General features: G+C 35.4%; 1 protein-coding gene across 1 annotated transcript; it reads right to left on the reverse strand.

Annotated features, from left to right (window-relative positions):
* Positions 1-15,533: 15,533 nt before the first annotated feature.
* Positions 15,534-20,672, reverse strand: prr35 (proline rich 35). The gene is made up of 4 exons (XM_028476709.1): positions 20,616-20,672; positions 20,011-20,066; positions 16,571-18,075; positions 15,534-16,438 (listed from the first exon to the last, which is right to left on the reverse strand). Exons 3-4 carry the CDS (start codon positions 17,965-17,967, stop codon positions 15,625-15,627), a joined length of 2,211 nt encoding a protein of 736 aa, XP_028332510.1. The 5' UTR covers positions 17,968-18,075; positions 20,011-20,066; positions 20,616-20,672; the 3' UTR covers positions 15,534-15,624.
* Between the last annotated feature and the right edge of the window lie 1,129 nt (positions 20,673-21,801).

Here is a 21,801-nt window from a genome sequence, read left to right on the forward strand (position 1 = left end):
AAAAATTCAGATTTTTTTTTTCTGAGATAAAGTTATCATAGGACCCAAAAACTAGTTCAAATATGATGAGCACACTTATACTGGGCTGAAAATGCAGTTTGGCACGAAAAATGTCAAAAATGTGAAAACACCCAAATTTCGGAGGTAAGGCTATAGTAAGGCATAAAAATGGAAAAAATTCAGATTTTTTTTTTTCTGAGATAAAGTTATCATAGGACCCTAAAAACTAGTTCAAATATGATGAGCACACTTATACTGGGCTGAAAGTGCAGTTTGGCATGAAAAATGTCAAAAATGTGAAAACACCCAAAATTCGGAGGTAAGGCTATAGTAAGGCATAAAAATGGAAAAAATTCAGATTTTTTTTTTCTGAGATAAAGTTATCATAGAACCCTAAAAACTAGTTCAAATATGATGAGCACACTTATACTGGGCTGAAAATGCAGTTTGGCATGAAAAACGTCAAAAATGTGAAAACACCCAAATTTCGGAGGTAAGGCTATAGTAAGGCATAAAAATCGAAAAAAATTTTGATTTTTTTTTTCTGAGATAAAGTTATCATTGGAACCTAAAAACTAGTTCAAATATTATAAGCACACTTATACTGGGCTGAAAGTGCAGTTTGGCATGAAAAATGTCAAAAATGTGAAAACACCCAAATTTCGGAGGTAAGGCTATAGTAAGGCATAAAAATGGAAAAAATTTCGATTTTTTTTTCTGAGATAAAGTTATCATAGGACCCTAAAAACTAGTTCAAATATGATAAGCACACTTATACTGGGCTGAAAGTGCAGTTTGGCATGAAAAATGTCAAAAATGTGAAAACACCCAAATTTCGGAGGTAAGGCATAAAAATGGAAAAAATTTCGATTTTTTTTTCTGAGATAAAGTTATCATAGGACCCTAAAAACTAGTTCAAATATGATGAGCACACTTATACTGGGCTGAAAATGCAGTTCGGCATGAAAAATGTCAAAAATGTGAAAACACCCAAATTTCGGAGGTAAGGCATAAAAATGGAAAAAATTCAGATTTTTTTTTTCTGAGATAAAGTTATCATATGACCCTAAAAACTAGTTCAAATATGATGAGCACACTTATACTGGGCTGAAAATGCAGTTTGGCACGAAAAATGTCAAAAATGTGAAAACACCCAAATTTCGGAGGTAAGGCTATAGTAAGGCATAAAAATGGAAAAAATTCAGATTTCTTTTTTTTCTGAGATAAAGTTATCATAGGACCCTAAAAACTAGTTCAAATATGATGAGCACACTTATACTGCGCTGAAAGTGCAGTTTGGCATGAAAAATGTCAAAAATGTGAAAACGCCCAAATTTCGGAGGTAAGGCATAAAAATGGAAAAAATTTCGATTTTTTTTTCTGAGATAAAGTTATCATAGGACCCTAAAAACTAGTTCAAATATGATGAGCACACTTATACTGGGCTGAAAATGCAGTTCGGCATGAAAAATGTCAAAAATGTGAAAACACCCAAATTTCGGAGAAGGCTATAGTAAGGCATAAAAATGGAAAAAATTCAGATTTTTTTTTTCTGAGATAAAGTTATCATAGGACCCTAAAAACTAGTTCAAATATGATGAGCACACTTATACTGGGCTGAAAGTGCAGTTTGGCATGAAAAATGTCAAAAATGTGAAAACACCCAAATTTCGGAGGTAAGGCATAAAAATGGAAAAAATTTCGATTTTTTTTTCTGAGATAAAGTTATCATAGGACCCTAAAAACTAGTTCAAATATGATGAGCACACTTATACTGGGCTGAAAATGCAGTTTGGCATGAAAAACGTCAAAAATGTGAAAACACCCAAATTTCGGAGGTAAGGCATAAAAATCGAAAAAAATTTTGATTTTTTTTTTCTGAGATAAAGTTATCATTGGAACCTAAAAACTAGTTCAAATATTATAAGCACACTTATACTGGGCTGAAAGTGCAGTTTGGCATGAAAAATGTCAAAAATGTGAAAACACCCAAATTTCGGAGGTAAGGCTATAGTAAGGCATAAAAATGGAAAAAATTTCGATTTTTTTTTCTGAGATAAAGTTATCATAGGACCCTAAAAACTAGTTCAAATATGATAAGCACACTTATACTGGGCTGAAAGTGCAGTTTGGCATGAAAAATGTCAAAAATGTGAAAACACCCAAATTTCGGAGGTAAGGCATAAAAATGGAAAAAATTTCGATTTTTTTTTCTGAGATAAAGTTATCATAGGACCCTAAAAACTAGTTCAAATATGATGAGCACACTTATACTGGGCTGAAAATGCAGTTCGGCATGAAAAATGTCAAAAATGTGAAAACACCCAAATTTCGGAGGTAAGGCATAAAAATGGAAAAAATTCAGATTTTTTTTTTCTGAGATAAAGTTATCATATGACCCTAAAAACTAGTTCAAATATGATAAGCACACTTATACTGGGCTGAAAATGCAGTTCGGCATGAAAAATGAGAAAAATGTGAAAACACCTCATTTTCGGAGGTAAGGCTATGGTAAGGCATAAAAATGGAAAAAATTCAGATTTCTTTTTTTTCTGAGATAAAGTTATCATAGGACCCTAAAAACTAGTTCAAATATGATGAGCACACTTATACTGGGCTGAAAGTGCAGTTTGGCATGAAAAATGTCAAAAATGTGAAAACGCCCAAATTTCGGAGGTAAGGCATAAAAATGGAAAAAATTTCGATTTTTTTTTCTGAGATAAAGTTATCATAGGACCCTAAAAACTAGTTCAAATATGATGAGCACACTTATACTGGGCTGAAAATGCAGTTCGGCATGAAAAATGTCAAAAATGTGAAAACACCCAAATTTCGGAGAAGGCTATAGTAAGGCATAAAAATGGAAAAAATTCAGATTTTTTTTTTTCTGAGATAAAGTTATCATAGGACCCTAAAAACTAGTTCAAATATGATGAGCACACTTATACTGGGCTGAAAGTGCAGTTTGGCATGAAAAATGTCAAAAATGTGAAAACACCCAAATTTCGGAGGTAAGGCATAAAAATGGAAAAAATTTCGATTTTTTTTTCTGAGATAAAGTTATCATAGGACCCTAAAAACTAGTTCAAATATGATGAGCACACTTATACTGGGCTGAAAATGCAGTTCGGCATGAAAAATGTCAAAAATGTGAAAACACCCAAATTTCGGAGGTAAGGCATAAAAATGGAAAAAATTCAGAATTTTTTTTTCTGAGATAAAGTTATCATAGGACCCTAAAAACTAGTTCAAATATGATAAGCACACTTATACTGGGCTGAAAATGCAGTTCGGCATGAAAAATGAGAAAAATGTGAAAACACCTCATTTTCGGAGGTAAGGCTAAGGTAAGGCATATAAATGGAAAAAATTCAGATTTTTTTTTCTGAGATAAAGTTATCATAGGACCCTAAAAACTAGTTCAAATATGATGAGCACACTTATACTGGGCTGAAAATGCAGTTTGGCATGAAAAATGTCAAAAATGTGAAAACACCCAAATTTCGGAGGTAAGTTATAAAAATGGAAAAAATTTCGATTTTTTTTTCTGAGATAAAGTTATCATAGGACCCTAAAAACTAGTTCAAATATGATGAGCACACTTATACTGGGCTGAAAATGCAGTTCGGCATGAAAAATGTCAAAAATGTGAAAACACCCAAATTTCGGAGAAGGCTATAGTAAGGCATAAAAATGGAAAAAATTCAGATTTTTTTTTTTCTGAGATAAAGTTATCATAGGACCCTAAAAACTAGTTCAAATATGATGAGCACACTTATACTGTGCTGAAAGTGCACTTTGGCATGAAAAATGTCAAAAATGTGAAAACACCCAAATTTCGGAGGTAAGGCATAAAAATGGAAAAAATTTCGATTTTTTTTTCTGAGATAAAGTTATCATAGGACCCTAAAAACTAGTTCAAATATGATGAGCACACTTATACTGGGCTGAAAATGCAGTTCGGCATGAAAAATGTCAAAAATGTGAAAACACCCAAATTTCGGAGGTAAGGCATAAAAATGGAAAAAATTCAGATTTTTTTTTTTCTGAGATAAAGTTATCATAGGACCCTAAAAACTAGTTCAAATATTATAAGCACACTTATACTGGGCTGAAAGTGCAGTTTGGCATGAAAAATGAGAAAAATGTGAAAACACCTCATTTTCGGAGGTAAGGCTATAGTAAGGCATAAAAATGGAAAAAAATTCGATTTTTTTTTCTGAGATAAAGTTATCATAGGACCCTAAAAACTAGTTCAAATATGATAAACACAATTATACTGGGCTGAAAATGCAGTTCGGCATGAAAAATGAGAAAAATGTAAAAACACCTCATTTTCGGAGGTAAGGCTATAGTAAGGCATAAAAATGGAAAAAATTCAGATTTTTTTTTTCTGAGATAAAGTTATCATAGGACCCAAAAACTAGTTCAAATATGATGAGCACACTTATACTGGGCTGAAAATGCAGTTTGGCACGAAAAATGTCAAAAATGTGAAAACACCCAAATTTCGGAGGTAAGGCTATAAAAATGGAAAAAATTCAGATTTTTTTTTTTCTGAGATAAAGTTATCATAGGACCCTAAAAACTAGTTCAAATATGATGAGCACACTTATACTGGGCTGAAAGTGCAGTTTGGCATGAAAAATGTCAAAAATGTGAAAACACGCAAATGTCGGAGGTAAGGCTATAGTAAGGCATAAAAATTGAAAAAATTCAGATTTTTTTTTTCTGAGATAAAGTTATCATAGGACCCTAAAAACTAGTTCAAATATGATGAGCACACTTATACTGGGCTGAAAGTGCAGTTTGGCATGAAAATTGTCAAAAATGTGAAAACACCCAAATTTCGGAGGTAAGGCTATTGTAAGGCATAAAAATGGAAAAAATTCAGATTTTTTTTTCCTGAGATAAAGTTATCATAGGACCCTAAAAACTAGTTCAAATATGATAAGCACACTTATACTGGGCTGAAAATGCAGTTCGGCATGAAAAATGAGAAAAATGTGAAAACACCTCATTTTCGGAGGTAAGGCTAAAGTAAGGCATAAAAATGGAAAAAATTTAAAAAATTTTTTTCTGAGATAAAGTTATCATAGGACCCTAAAAACTAGTTCAAATATGATGAGCACACTCATACTGGGCTGAAAATGCAGTTTGGCATGAAAAATGTCAAAAATGTGAAACCCAAATTTCGGAGGTAAGGCTATAGTAAGGCATAAAAATGGAAAAAATTCAGATTTTTTTTTTCTGAGATAAAGTTATCATAGGACCCTAAAAACTAGTTCAAATATGATAAGCACACTTATACTGGGCTGAAATTGCAGTTCGGCATGAAAAATGAGAAAAATGTGAAAACACCACATTTTCGGAGGTAAGGCTATAGTAAGGCATAAAAATGGAAAAAATTCAGATTTTTTTTTTCTGAGATAAACATATCATAGGACCCTAAAAACTAGTTCAAATATGATAAGCACACTTATACTGGGCTGAAAATTCAGTTCGGCATGAAAAATGAGAAAAATGTGAAAACACCTCATTTTCGGAGGTAAGGCTATGGTAAGGCATATAAATGGAAAAAATTCAGATTTTTTTTTCTGAGATAAAGTTATCATAGGACCCTAAAAACTAGTTCAAATATGATGAGCACACTTATACTGGGCTGAAAATGCAGTTTGGCATGAAAAATGTCAAAAATGTGAAAACACCCAAATTTCGGAGGTAAGGCTATATTAAGGCATAAAAATCGAAAAAAATTTTGATTTTTTTTTTTCTGAGATAAAGTTATCATAGGACCCTAAAAACTAGTTCAAATATTATAAGCACACTTATACTGGGCTGAAAGTGCAGTTTGGCATGAAAAATGTCAAAAATGTGAAAACACCCAAATTTCGGAGGTAAGGCTATAGTAAGGCATAAAAATGGAAAAAATTCAGATTTGTTTTTTTCTGAGATAAAGTTATCATAGGACCCTAAAAACTAGTTCAAATATGATGAGCACACTTATACTGTGCTGAAAGTGCACTTTGGCATGAAAAATGTCAAAAATGTGAAAACACCCAAATTTCGGAGGTAAGGCATAAAAATGGAAAAAATTTCGATTTTTTTTTCTGAGATAAAGTTATCATAGGACCCTAAAAACTAGTTCAAATATGATGAGCACACTTATACTGGGCTGAAAATGCAGTTCGGCATGAAAAATGTCAAAAATGTGAAAACACCCAAATTTCGGAGGTAAGGCATAAAAATGGAAAAAATTCAGATTTTTTTTTTTCTGAGATAAAGTTATCATAGGACCCTAAAAACTAGTTCAAATATGATAAGCACACTTATACTGGGCTGAAAATGCAGTTCGGCATGAAAAATGAGAAAAATGTGAAAACACCTCATTTTCGGAGGTAAGGCTATGGTAAGGCATATAAATGGAAAAAATTCAGATTTTTTTTTCTGAGATAAAGTTATCATAGGACCCTAAAAACTAGTTCAAATATTATAAGCACACTTATACTGGGCTGAAAGTGCAGTTTGGCATGAAAAATGAGAAAAATGTGAAAACACCTCATTTTCGGAGGTAAGGCTATAGTAAGGCATAAAAATGGAAAAAAATTCGATTTTTTTTTCTGAGATAAAGTTATCATAGGACCCTAAAAACTAGTTCAAATATGATAAACACAATTATACTGGGCTGAAAATGCAGTTCGGCATGAAAAATGAGAAAAATGTAAAAACACCTCATTTTCGGAGGTAAGGCTATAGTAAGGCATAAAAATGGAAAAAATTCAGATTTTTTTTTTCTGAGATAAAGTTATCATAGGACCCAAAAACTAGTTCAAATATGATGAGCACACTTATACTGGGCTGAAAATGCAGTTTGGCACGAAAAATGTCAAAAATGTGAAAACACCCAAATTTCGGAGGTAAGGCTATAGTAAGGCATAAAAATGGAAAAAATTCAGATTTTTTTTTTTCTGAGATAAAGTTATCATAGGACCCTAAAAACTAGTTCAAATATGATGAGCACACTTATACTGGGCTGAAAGTGCAGTTTGGCATGAAAAATGTCAAAAATGTGAAAACACCCAAATGTCGGAGGTAAGGCTATAGTAAGGCATAAAAATTGAAAAAATTCAGATTTTTTTTTTCTGAGATAAAGTTATCATAGGACCCTAAAAACTAGTTCAAATATGATGAGCACACTTATACTGGGCTGAAAGTGCAGTTTGGCATGAAAAATGTCAAAAATGTGAAAACACCCAAATTTCGGAGGTAAGGCTATTGTAAGGCATAAAAATGGAAAAAATTCAGATTTTTTTTTCCTGAGATAAAGTTATCATAGGACCCTAAAACTAGTTCAAATATGATAAGCACACTTATACTGGGCTGAAAATGCAGTTCGGCATGAAAAATGAGAAAAATGTGAAAACACCTCATTTTCGGAGGTAAGGCTAAAGTAAGGCATAAAAATGGAAAAAATTTAAAAAAAATTTTTCTGAGATAAAGTTATCATAGGACCCTAAAAACTAGTTCAAATATGATGAGCACACTTATACTGGGCTGAAAATGCAGTTTGGCATGAAAAATGTCAAAAATGTGAAACCCAAATTTCGGAGGTAAGGCTATAGTAAGGCATAAAAATGGAAAAAATTCAGATTTTTTTTTTCTGAGATAAAGTTATCATAGGACCCTAAAAACTAGTTCAAATATGATAAGCACACTTATACTGGGCTGAAATTGCAGTTCGGCATGAAAAATGAGAAAAATGTGAAAACACCACATTTTCGGAGGTAAGGCTATAGTAAGGCATAAAAATGGAAAAAATTCAGATTTTTTTTTTCTGAGATAAACATATCATAGGACCCTAAAAACTAGTTCAAATATGATAAGCACACTTATACTGGGCTGAAAATTCAGTTCGGCATGAAAAATGAGAAAAATGTGAAAACACCTCATTTTCGGAGGTAAGGCTATGGTAAGGCATATAAATGGAAAAAATTCAGATTTTTTTTTCTGAGATAAAGTTATCATAGGACCCTAAAAACTAGTTCAAATATGATGAGCACACTTATACTGGGCTGAAAATGCAGTTTGGCATGAAAAATGTCAAAAATGTGAAAACACCCAAATTTCGGAGGTAAGGCATAAAAATGGAAAAAATTTCGATTTTTTTTTCTGAGATAAAGTTATCATAGGACCCTAAAAACTAGTTCAAATATGATGAGCACACTTATACTGGGCTGAAAATGCAGTTCGGCATGAAAAATGTCAAAAATGTGAAAACACCCAAATTTCGGAGGTAAGGCATAAAAATGGAAAAAATTCAGATTTTTTTTTTTCTGAGATAAAGTTATCATAGGACCCTAAAAACTAGTTCAAATATGATAAGCACACTTATACTGGGCTGAAAATGCAGTTCGGCATGAAAAATGAGAAAAATGTGAAAACACCTCATTTTCGGAGGTAAGGCTATGGTAAGGCATATAAATGGAAAAAATTCAGATTTTTTTTTCTGAGATAAAGTTATCATAGGACCCTAAAAACTAGTTCAAATATGATGAGCACACTTATACTGGGCTGAAAATGCAGTTTGGCATGAAAAATGTCAAAAATGTGAAAACACCCAAATTTCGGAGGTAAGGCTATATTAAGGCATAAAAATCGAAAAAAATTTTGATTTTTTTTTTTCTGAGATAAAGTTATCATAGGACCCTAAAAACTAGTTCAAATATTATAAGCACACTTATACTGGGCTGAAAGTGCAGTTTGGCATGAAAAATGAGAAAAATGTGAAAACACCTCATTTTCGGAGGTAAGGCTATAGTAAGGCATAAAAATGGAAAAAAATTCGATTTTTTTTTCTGAGATAAAGTTATCATAGGACCCTAAAAACTAGTTCAAATATGATAAACACAATTATACTGGGCTGAAAATGCAGTTCGGCATGAAAAATGAGAAAAATGTAAAAACACCTCATTTTCGGAGGTAAGGCTATAGTAAGGCATAAAAATGGAAAAAATTCAGATTTTTTTTTTCTGAGATAAAGTTATCATAGGACCCAAAAACTAGTTCAAATATGATGAGCACACTTATACTGGGCTGAAAATGCAGTTTGGCACGAAAAATGTCAAAAATGTGAAAACACCCAAATTTCGGAGGTAAGGCTATAGTAAGGCATAAAAATGGAAAAAATTCAGATTTTTTTTTTTCTGAGATAAAGTTATCATAGGACCCTAAAAACTAGTTCAAATATGATGAGCACACTTATACTGGGCTGAAAGTGCAGTTTGGCATGAAAAATGTCAAAAATGTGAAAACACCCAAATGTCGGAGGTAAGGCTATAGTAAGGCATAAAAATTGAAAAAATTCAGATTTTTTTTTTCTGAGATAAAGTTATCATAGGACCCTAAAAACTAGTTCAAATATGATGAGCACACTTATACTGGGCTGAAAGTGCAGTTTGGCATGAAAAATGTCAAAAATGTGAAAACACCCAAATTTCGGAGGTAAGGCTATTGTAAGGCATAAAAATGGAAAAAATTCAGATTTTTTTTTCCTGAGATAAAGTTATCATAGGACCCTAAAACTAGTTCAAATATGATAAGCACACTTATACTGGGCTGAAAATGCAGTTCGGCATGAAAAATGAGAAAAATGTGAAAACACCTCATTTTCGGAGGTAAGGCTAAAGTAAGGCATAAAAATGGAAAAAATTAAAAAAAAATTTTTCTGAGATAAAGTTATCATAGGACCCTAAAAACTAGTTCAAATATGATGAGCACACTTATACTGAGCTGAAAATGCAGTTTGGCATGAAAAATGTCAAAAATGTGAAACCCAAATTTCGGAGGTAAGGCTATAGTAAGGCATAAAAATGGAAAAAATTCAGATTTTTTTTTTCTGAGATAAAGTTATCATAGGACCCTAAAAACTAGTTCAAATATGATAAGCACACTTATACTGGGCTGAAATTGCAGTTCGGCATGAAAAATGAGAAAAATGTGAAAACACCACATTTTCGGAGGTAAGGCTATAGTAAGGCATAAAAATGGAAAAAATTCAGATTTTTTTTTTCTGAGATAAACATATCATAGGACCCTAAAAACTAGTTCAAATATGATAAGCACACTTATACTGGGCTGAAAATTCAGTTCGGCATGAAAAATGAGAAAAATGTGAAAACACCTCATTTTCGGAGGTAAGGCTATGGTAAGGCATATAAATGGAAAAAATTCAGATTTTTTTTTCTGAGATAAAGTTATCATAGGACCCTAAAAACTAGTTCAAATATGATGAGCACACTTATACTGGGCTGAAAATGCAGTTTGGCATGAAAAATGTCAAAAATGTGAAAACACCCAAATTTCGGAGGTAAGGCTATAGTAAGGCATAAAAATGGAAAAAATTCAGATTTTTTTTTTTCTGAGATAAAGTTATCATAGGACCCTAAAAACTAGTTCAAATATGATGAGCACACTTATACTGGGCTGAAAGTGCAGTTTGGCATGAAAAATGTCAAAAATGTGAAAACACCCAAATTTCGGAGGTAAGGCATAAAAATGGAAAAAATTTCGATTTTTTTTTCTGAGATAAAGTTATCATAGGACCCTAAAAACTAGTTCAAATATGATGAGCACACTTATACTGGGCTGAAAATGCAGTTCGGCATGAAAAATGTCAAAAATGTGAAAACACCCAAATTTCGGAGAAGGCTATAGTAAGGCATAAAAATGGAAAAAATTCAGATTTTTTTTTTTCTGAGATAAAGTTATCATAGGACCCTAAAAACTAGTTCAAATATGATGAGCACACTTATACTGTGCTGAAAGTGCACTTTGGCATGAAAAATGTCAAAAATGTGAAAACACCCAAATTTCGGAGGTAAGGCATAAAAATGGAAAAAATTTCGATTTTTTTTTCTGAGATAAAGTTATCATAGGACCCTAAAAACTAGTTCAAATATGATGAGCACACTTATACTGGGCTGAAAATGCAGTTCGGCATGAAAAATGTCAAAAATGTGAAAACACCCAAATTTCGGAGGTAAGGCATAAAAATGGAAAAAATTCAGATTTTTTTTTTTCTGAGATAAAGTTATCATAGGACCCTAAAAACTAGTTCAAATATGATAAGCACACTTATACTGGGCTGAAAATGCAGTTCGGCATGAAAAATGAGAAAAATGTGAAAACACCTCATTTTCGGAGGTAAGGCTATGGTAAGGCATATAAATGGAAAAAATTCAGATTTTTTTTTCTGAGATAAAGTTATCATAGGACCCTAAAAACTAGTTCAAATATGATGAGCACACTTATACTGGGCTGAAAATGCAGTTTGGCATGAAAAATGTCAAAAATGTGAAAACACCCAAATTTCGGAGGTAAGGCTATATTAAGGCATAAAAATCGAAAAAAATTTTGATTTTTTTTTTTCTGAGATAAAGTTATCATAGGACCCTAAAAACTAGTTCAAATATTATAAGCACACTTATACTGGGCTGAAAGTGCAGTTTAGCATGAAAAATGTCAAAAATGTGAAAACACCTCATTTTCGGAGGTAAGGCTATAGTAAGGCATAAAAATGGAAAAAATTCAGATTTTTTTTTCTGAGATAAAGTTATCATAGGACCCTAAAAACTAGTTCAAATATGATGAGCACACTTATACTGGGCTGAAAGTGCAGTTTGGCATGAAAAATGTCAAAAATGTGAAAACACCCAAATGTCGGAGGTAAGGCTATTGTAAGGCATAAAAATGGAAAAAATTCAGATTTTTTTTTTCTGAGATAAAGTTATCATAGGACCCTAAAAACTAGTTCAAATATGATGAGCACACTTATACTGGGCTGAAAGTGCAGTTTGGCATGAAAAATGTCAAAAATGTGAAAACACCCAAATTTCGGAGGTAAGGCTAAAGTAAGGCATAAAAATGGAAAAAATTTAAATTTTTTTTTTCTGAGATAAAGTTATCATAGGACCCTAAAAACTAGTTCAAATATGATGAGCACACTTATACTGGGTTGAAAATGCAGTTTGGCATGAAAAATGTCAAAAATGTGAAACCCAAATTTCGGAGGTAAGGCTATAGTAAGGCATAAAAATGGAAAAAATTCAGATTTTTTTTTTCTGAGATAAACATATCATAGGACCCTAAAAACTAGTTCAAATATGATAAGCACACTTATACTGGGCTGAAATTGCAGTTCGGCATGAAAAATGAGAAAAATGTGAAAACACCACATTTTCGGAGGTAAGGCTATAGTAAGGCATAAAAATGGAAAAAATTCAGATTGTTTTTTCTGAGATAAAGTTATCACAGGACCCTAAAAACTAGTTCAAATATGATGAGCACACTTATACTGGGCTGAAAATGCTTTTAGTCATGAAAAATGTGAAAACACCTCATTTTCGGAGGTCAGGCATAAAAATGGAAAAAAATTTTGTTTTTTTTTTATTCTGAGATAAGTTTATCAGAGGACCCTAAAATCACGTTCAAATATGATGAGCACACTTATACTGGCCTGAAAGTGCAGTTCGGCATGAACGTTGAGACACATGTGAAAAACACCCAAATTTCAGAGGTAATGCCATAGTAAGGCATAAAAATGGAAAAAAATTAGATTTTTTTTACTGAGATAAGGCTATGATAGGACCCTAAAAACTAGTTCAAATATGATCAGCACACTTAAACTGGGCTAAAAATGCAGCTTGGCATGAAAAATGTGAAAACACCTCATTTTCGGTGTTAAGGCTATAGTAAGGCATGAAAATAGAAAAATTTTGGATTTTTTTTTTTTTTCAGATAAGGCTATCATAGGAATCTAAAAACTAGTTCAAATAAGATAAGCACACTTATACTGGGCTGAAAATGCAGTTCGGCATGAAAGTTGAAAAAAATGTGAAAAACACCCAACATTCAAGGCTATAGTAAGGCATAAAAATTTTCTGAGATAAGCTTATTATAGGACCCTAAAAACTAGTTCAAATATGATGAGCACACTTATACTGGGCTGAAAATTCAGTTCGGCATGAAAAATTAGAAAAATGTGAACAACACCCAACATTCAGAGGTAAGGCTATAGTAAGGCATAACTTACCTCCATTTTTATCGTCTAAAAGGTTTTCGCCCTCATTTATGTTTTACTATAGCTTTACCTTCATTTTTTTACATCTAAAAAATGTTCGCCCTTATTTATGCCTTACTATAATCTTACCTCCATTTTTTGGCGTCTTAAAGTTTTTCACCCTTTTTTATGCCTTACTATCCCTTACTTCCATTTTTTGGATTCTGAAAATTTTTAGCCCCTTTTTATTGCTTACTATAGCCTTACCTACATTTTTTTTGTCTAAAAAATGTTCATCCTTTTTCATGCTTTACTATAAATTTACTTCCATTTTTTGGCATCTGAAATTTTTTAGCCCTTTTTATGCCTTACTATTACCTCTATTTTTTGTCGCCTCAAAATTTTAATCCTTTTTTATGCCTTACTTTAGCCTTACCGCCATTTTTTTTTTGTCTAAAACATTTTTGCCCTTCTTAATGCCTTATTTTAGACTTACCTCAATTTTTTGGCGTCCAAAATCTTTTCTCCCTTTTTTATACCTTACTATAGCTGTACCTCCATTTTTTTCGTCTAAAAAGTTTTGGCCTTTTTATGCCTTACTATAACTTTACTTTAATTTTTTGGCGTTTCAAAATTTTAATCCTTTTTTTATGCTTTACTATAGCCTTATCTCCATTTGACTTCGTATAATTTTTTTTCTTCCCTTTTTTATGCCTTACTTTAACCTCATCTCCATTTTTTGCCATTTGAATTTTTTCGCCCTTTTTCATGCCTTACTATAGCCTTACCTCCATTTTTTTTTTCATATAAAAGTTTTTCGCCCTTTTTAATGCCTTACTTCAAATTTTTTGGCGTCTAAACTTATCGCACTTTTTCATGCCTTTTTATAGCCTTACCTCCATTTTTTGGCATTTGAAAATTTTAGGTCCTTTTTTATTTCTTACTACAGCCTTATTTCCATTTTTTTTTCGTCTGAAAGTTTGTTGCCCTTTTATATGCTTTATTGTAACCTTACCTCCATTTTTTTGTCTCAATTTTTTTTCATGCCTTACTTTAGCCATATCTCCATTTTTTGGCGTCTGAAAAATGTTCACCCTTTTTTATGCCTTACTATAGCCTTACCTCTGTTTTGCTCTTTTTTGGCCTTACTAAAGCCTTTCCTCCATTTTTTGGCATTTGAAATTATTTCGCACTTTTTGAAGCATTCCTACAACAAACAATTTTGAATTTGCATTCCCACAATTATGAGACACAAAGTTTTGGAATCTAATTTAGCGCTTATTACATATTTTGTCCACTTGAGGGCACTGTTGGGTGTAGATTATTTAACTACGATGGTGCAGAATTTCTGTCATCTTCAAAATTTTGTTTTTCATTACCAGCTCTAGAAAGTTGAAAAAGTGTTAACAAAACAGCTAAATTCATTGTTTGTGTGTGTTTTGGTCAATAAAACTTATAATAAATATTAATATGAATAAATATTCCTAAAAACACAATGTCAAACACAAAATTCAAATGGCAAGAAATAGCAAGTCTTATTTGAATAGAAACTATAATTTTCTATATCATAAAATTGAATTTGGAAAAAACTAAATATTTTTTACTTTAAACTGTCCTTTACCATGAGTTCAATAATAATAATAATAATAACTTTACTTAACTATAGTGTAATTTATTTCCAACCAGTTTGAGTTTTAAAACCCTGCAAAAGCGCTGTTGAAATGATTATTTCTCCCATTGTTTCTTCTAGATTAAATGGATTCTGGGTGGTCACTGTGATGATCTGCTCTGGTTCTGCTGGTTCTGTCAGCTGACCTTTGCTGTGTCGTCTTGAGTGTGATGGTGGTGAAAGGGTCCTCGGGGCAGACGAGTCAACTTTATCCAACATGGAGCTCCTGACCTTTGCAAATGGAGCGCAGCACTCACAGGTAACCCTGATGGTGATTTGGTTTAAGGTCTTCACCTTTAACGCAGAGGATTATTAAAAAAGGAACTGTCGCTTTGAGTCGTTTCCTCTTTTATTTATGGAATATATTGTTGTTCACTGTGCAGCAAATAGTAGATCACAATCTGTGATTAATCCTGACTGAAACAGGCCCTCCCATCTTTAAGATTATTTGTTTTTTAGTTCTCACGTGTTTGTATCTCACATTATTCAGATGAAAAAAAAAATAAAAATAAAACCAAACACTTTGATTTTTCTCTCAGTTTACTCAATAAATACAATGTGTATAATACATTTCAACCTCAGCAGATACATTAATACATCCCCGACAACTACTTGAATATAAAAAACATTGTTTTTTTAAAAAACATTTCACATCAAGTACATGTTTATTAACAGTAGATTCACAGATCCTACCATAGGATTGTCTCTCAGTGCGAGTTTAAATGCATTGATTGTTCATCCATTTAAAGAAACAATCGCTCCAACCATTCATTCATTCTCTCTTTGTCTTCTAAGGTGCAGTGTTTTTTTTTTTATTTATGTATTTTGTTTTAAAGTGAAGGTGTACATCTTTTTATCAGCCCGATAAAATAAAAAGTGTGGCATTTACGATGGAGCTTTAATTGTCCGTTGCTGTTAAAGGGCTCGGAGGACACGCAGCCTCCAGCCGTTGTATGGACGAGGGTCTCTTTGGGGTTTTGGCGGAGGAGGGGATTTCTGTGAAAACGACCGATCGTCCGTCGGGGCAGAGCAGGACACTGGAGTCGGCCTCGCACTTTGTGGTTCTGCTCTGCCATAAGGCCTCGGACGGACCGGGCCTCAGGCCTGGACCACCAGCAGAGAGAACCTGTGGGTGTCCTGTTGTCCCCTGACTCATCTTTATCAGCATGTCCAGTGAGTGTTTCCGACTCTCCAGCGAAGCCTTCATCACCTTCCTCTCTCTCTCATCATCAGCTTCCTCCTTTTTCTCCTCCACGTCCTCGTCCTCGTCTTCTGTCTCGGTCATGTTATCTTTAGGACTACAGTCGTCCCTCTTGCCGTGGTCCCCTGCTGAGTCCGTTGTGTCCCTTTTAAACGACAGGTCAAGAGGTCCTTCGCTCTGACGCCTCGTCTGCTCGAGTGCCTGGTGAATGTGCGAGAGCTCGCTTCGGATTTTGCCCAGGTGTTCCCAGAGGTGTAGCTGGGCAGGAAGGTCCTCCTTCTCCAGGTGGGAGATTCTACACTCCGCCTCCTGGTACTCCTGCAGCGCCTTGGAGAGGTCACCCAGGAGGGCCGCAACAGACTCGGACACCCCCTCGGACATCGTCCTGGGTGTCGTTGAGCTTCGGCTGGTTGGTCTTCCACTGGTTGAGGACGTTTCTTTGGTGAGACTGGTCATGGGGTCAATTCTCCAAGGTTCACTGGGATGGGACTGAAGTTGAGCATCCTGTAAACTGAGAGAAAGAGGAAGTGATCACTTTTTTTAGTTTGGATTTTGCAAAGCTTTGATCTTCAAAGCAGAACCTGAAGATTACATTAAATCCTGCTGTGATGTTCTTTTGTGAAATGATAAATGCATTTCTTACCTGCTCTGTAGAAGTCTGTCAGCTGCCAAACTAATAGTGGATGCTGATTGGATGTTTTTCAGCAGGTCAATACTAAAGCCCGCGCTCGGCTTCTTCTCCGCAGGTTCTTCATCATTTCTCAAAACAGCTCCTGTTCTCTTCAGCCCCCAGTTTACTTTGCCGTCCTTGGCCACAATCTGTGATTTATCCCCCGTCCTGCAGCCCTGACTTTCAGCCGAGTCTCTCTGAGTGAACTTCCAGCCAGTTGGAGAAGTCGGAGGTCCAGGCCTCAAAGCAGGCACTTTCCACAGATTGACTTTGGGTTGGTAGCCTGACGGCGAACTTGACTCCACATCGTTTGTGGAAACCTTTGAAGTTCTACTTGCCTCGTTTTGACCAGAGGCCAGTCCGAACGCGTGTTCACAGAGGAAGGGGTAGTAGAAGCGGGGCGGGATGAGAGTCCGCTCTGTGGGTGTGCTGGGGGCTGGATGCATCAGCTGAGCTGCCGATGCAAGGAAAGGAAGCTGTGCAATCTGTGCCTGGGTCTGTGCGGGGATTCCAGAGGCGGACGTTGCAATAGCTGAGTTCATGTAGGAGAAGAGGCTGGGACTGATGGGGTATCCGACCCCGAGCACGGACAAGCTGAGTCCAGTGGGATCCTGGTAATCTACCAGGTTGGGTGGAGGAGGGTAACAGGGGATGGAACCGCTCTGACGAGGCTGAGAACTCTCTGCTTTGGCCTTTGTGTGGCTGGAGGCCAGCAGGCGCCACTGCTCTGACAGAAGCCCAGGAGCCGTCAAACATGTCTTTGACAGCTTGTAGTGTCTCAGCTGGGCCTCCACCTCCACAGAACGGGCTTGTAAAAGCTGATCCTCGAGTGAGAGCATGTCAGCCATTAGAAGATCTGACTCTTGTTTGGATTTCTTGAAAGCAAACTCCGTCCCGTCTCGTCTACTGTTGGTGTTTGAGTGTTCTTTCATCATCCCAGATATTTCCACTCCTTCTCCTCGCGTTCCCTCTTCTTCATCGTCGGCCCCTTGGCTTTCCCTTCCTTCTTCCTCCTTTTCTGCTTTTTGTTGACCCTGCCTGTCTTCAGCGCTTGATACCTGCTCTAGCTCCCCTTTCCCATTGGCGTACAGGCCGTGCGCCTGTTGAAAGGGTCGTAGCTGTTCAGGGTGGAGGATGTTTCCCTTCTTATACGGCCAATCTGACTCTATCAGCAAGGACAGGGAGTTTTTGCACAGGCTGTACTTCATGTGGTTGTACAGGTGGGATTTCTCCATGCAGGTGAACGGGCACTGGAAGCATTTGTAGTTATAGGGTTTTCCCCATGGCCGGGGAATGTAATGTGGCTTCTTTGGCTTGCGCTCCTTGTGTTTGGTGGCAGATGTCACTTTACAAGCATCATCTTTGGACATGATTGAGTCTTGGAATATTGAATATTTAGCTGAGGGGAGTTCAAGCTAGAGTTTAAACTTTTCTGTGCTTTGTATCAGAGCATATTTCTTTAGAGACTGAAGCCGTACCTGCAAAACACACAATGCAGTCATTAAGGACTTTATCACATATTTATCACCAATGTGAAGCTTTTTGGATTTCTGTCTGAGAATTAACCGTAAATGAGTCAGGTTGCATGTGCACTGAAGGGTGGTAGATATCATTATGCACACACGTGTGTGTTATGAGAGCATATTTGTTGTCTGCCTAAGCGGGAGGGCTGCCACTAACCTAACTGCAGGGAGGCCCATGCTGCTCTGTGCGCTGTACCTGCCACTCCTCATTAGTTCCAGTGCAGCACCAGGCGCTAGCAGGGCCCAAGGCTTAGGCTGGGTGGTGGGAGGCGGGGGACAAATGGACCCCTTACAGGAAACTGCACCTGTGCAAAAGGGTCCTCGACACTTGCTTGGGCTTAAGTGACCCCTCGGAGGGCGGCCACAGGCGCGGCACAGCCAGGCAGAGGCTAGCCGGGTATAACTGGTAGCGAGCGAAGGAAGCGAAGTTGGGGGTTTGAGGCCTGATTCCTAATGAGTGCCTGGCTCCATGCCTAAAGGGCGTCATTAGTGCAGGACTGGGATCTGGGTCAGAACACGGTGCATAAGTTTAACTGCTCCACTGTGCACGGAGACACTGGTTTTACATGTTTTTTTAGTAAAAGTTTGACTTTGTTTTTCCTATTTATTATCCATATACTCTCTAAATAACAAACACACACCAGCATCACTACAATAAAATGAAAAATGTTAAAAAAATCTGTTTTTTAATATTTTATACCCATGCACTTTTATCCTGATTAGCTTTTTATCCTGACAGACTTTTAGCGTACCTTATGTTGTTTTTATGATGATTGTGTCTATTTAGCTTGAATCTTTGAAATATAGCTGAATGTTGTTTGGAGGGCATGTGTAATTTCATTGTACTTGTGCAATGACAAAATGATTCTATTCTTTTCTATTCTAATTTGATAATCAAATTAGAAATAGATATCTTTGTGTATGATTATTGACTTAAATTAGACAAAATTCTTCAATTCTTCTTTTTATTCTTTTAAAAGCAACTGATTAATTTTCAGTTAAACTTCTTAACAATATCTCTTTCAATCTACTGTCAAAAGATAACCACAAAAATATAAATTAATTCTCTATAACAACAAAAACTTTGAAACAATCTTTGAATAGTGGTAGCGAAGCTGCTGGCTGAAGCCTGCAGAGAAAAGAAGCTTCATTTGATTTGAAACACTCTGCTTTAGGGATTTTTTTCTTTGCTATTTCCTTGGGTTGTTTCCAGATTCAAGTCTGAGGAAGTTCAGAGTCCAAACTTCTGCAGCTCATCTTTCTCCGTCCCAGAGTTTGGTTTTGTGGTGAAGGCCGGTGAAGCAGAGACAGGTGATGGATGGGTGCTTATATTGAGCGACAGAGGACAACCTCGTCTATAAAACCACATGAAGAAAGACAGAGTGAGTCTAACTGAGGCTGGCAGGTTGTTTCCCCACTGCTCTCCTGACTGGACCCTCAGAACTGGTCCCTGATTGGCCCTTTGATTGGCTCACTTGTCTGCCTCAGGGCTCTGACCTGGGCTTTGAGCTCATAATGGAGTCTAACAGCTGCTGCTTCGACCAATCAATAAAAATCATTTTTACTGTGGATTTTCAACTCTATCCGTTCCCCTCTCCACTGATTTGGCTGCACTTTTACCCACCCCCCCTCTCCCGCTGCTGTCCCATATCCAAACCCTGCGGTTTTGTTTTAAGCTTTTAGGGATGAGGATCAAACAAGCTTGATCGCTTCAACATCTATTGTTGCAATTAAGGAGGCTGGCTACAATAAAAGCTTTGACAAGTGAACATGAGTAGAGCAACCACATGTGCCGGCAGCCAACAGGAGCCGCTCGCTGTGCAGCACCAAGGAAAATACAATCAATATCAAACATATTTAGCATTTTTAATACAAGGTTTAATCCTTTACCTTAGATGTGCATCATCAGACGAATTTGTACGTTTTTCTCTGAGGTGTAGAATTGTCTGAAGAGAAAAATAAAACAAATATTAGCTTCTTGTTGTCCTATGGAACTTAGTCTCATGGCTTTTTATAAAATATATAAACTGTATTTTAGCTGCATTGATTCATGTGTGCAGAACTGTTTTTTGCACAAATAGTAAAAATATTAAAAACATGCCTTTCAAAAATTCAGTGTCGTTAAAACTATTCATCAGTGTCCGATTTTGTTATTTTCCAATATTTTAAAATGTCGCCATAAAAATAAGCTATAAAAAGTTGCTTCTCATATACAATAAAACATTTTATCACAAATGCATGTTTGTATAATTCTCCCAAATAATAGTTTAAAAATTTAAAACCATGCAATTATTAGATTTTAAAAACAAAGAAAGCACAATGTCATTTCAATCATGAATACTATTAGTTATTAAAAGCAGCTTCTTCTTGACCCACGGAGCATTTTTACAAAAGTACAATGTGACTGACAGGCTCTTCTTTTTCAGATTTTCACCCATTTTTCCTTCATTAGTGTGCATGCATGCCAAGCTGAGAGCAAATGAGTTGATTCCTACCTACAGAGCATCCCCGGTGTGGCTGTCTGTCACTCCTCTGCAGCAGGGCAGTGCGTCCCGCTCAAATGGGAGGCGCAGGAGAGCGCGTGGAGATATATATTGACTGGGAGCATTGCCCTAAGGCACTACAATACTGCAGCAGCAGCCCCCCTCCCTATACAGCCCCTCTGGATTGTCAAGTGTGCTGCCTGCAGTTTAACTATACTTGAACATCCCTGGCAAAGGTTAGGGTTCTGGGTTCTGGGTTCATCAGGTATGGATTTAACACTCACTTTCCTTTATTTAGGGGAAAAGGAGTTAAAAAAAAAAAAAAAAAAAAAAAAAAAGCATTGGTCAGACCAGAAAATATACATGTACTTTTTCCCTAATGTGAAGTTATTTAATGCTACTTTTTGGAAACAAGCACTACAACATGGACCCAAAAACCCATAACCAAACCTTAATAATGAAAAGCACAGTGACTTGCCTTTACATCCTGCACAAGTCGCCATGAGTTCATCACATTTGCAGAGACAGATAATAAATGTTATGTAAGTATGAGAGACTTGTCTTCAATCTTGTTTGGCTCAAGTTCCCCCTTTCTCTTATATATGAATCCTTTGTCCAGCTGCACTATTTTGCTCAGAATATTATTTAAAAAAAACAACTATACAGCATAATGATGGAATGAATGAGACACATTTTAAAGAATCTAACTTTGTAAATAAGTGGAAAGAAACAGTATTTAATGCTTCCTGAATAGATTCATTTCTACAGTTTTTTTTAATGATTTTTGGTCTTTTCCCACCTGAACCAGGACTCACGCTTGTATTTTCAGTTCATATTCTAATCAAGATCATTTTCATAATCATTATTTTCATACACATTTTAAAATACCCATATTTTTCATGCTTTGATTTGTTAATTTTCCTCTCTCAGAATCAGAACCAGACAAAAACTGTATTAATCTCCATGGGGTAATTAGAAAGGCATAATAAAAAACAACACTAATAACAATAATAATAATAATAGTATACACACGCAGAAAACAAGGAGCAACACTACGCAAAGAGGTTGTAAGGTAAACTGAATAATAAGGTGCAACGACGGCCATGAGAGTGCAAAATGCTTATGCATACATTAAAAATATAAAAAAATATATTAAAATATAAATATTAAAAACTATAAATACATATGTAAACAGATT

The sequence above is a fragment of the Gouania willdenowi genome, chromosome 19 (assembly GCF_900634775.1).
Source record: "Gouania willdenowi chromosome 19, fGouWil2.1, whole genome shotgun sequence".
Classification (NCBI taxonomy): domain Eukaryota; kingdom Metazoa; phylum Chordata; class Actinopteri; order Blenniiformes; family Gobiesocidae; genus Gouania; species Gouania willdenowi.

What these genes read in the sequence shown, in the direction of transcription:
- prr35 (XM_028476709.1), bottom strand. Translation starts at nt 17,967, where the DNA reads ATGTCCAAAGATGATGCTTGTAAAGTGACATCTGCCACCAAACACAAG. An exon ending in GACAGACTTCTACAGAGCAG is followed by an intron (nt 16,439 to 16,570) that starts GTAAGAAATGCA and finishes TCTTTCTCTCAG; the next exon opens with TTTACAGGATGCTCAACTTC.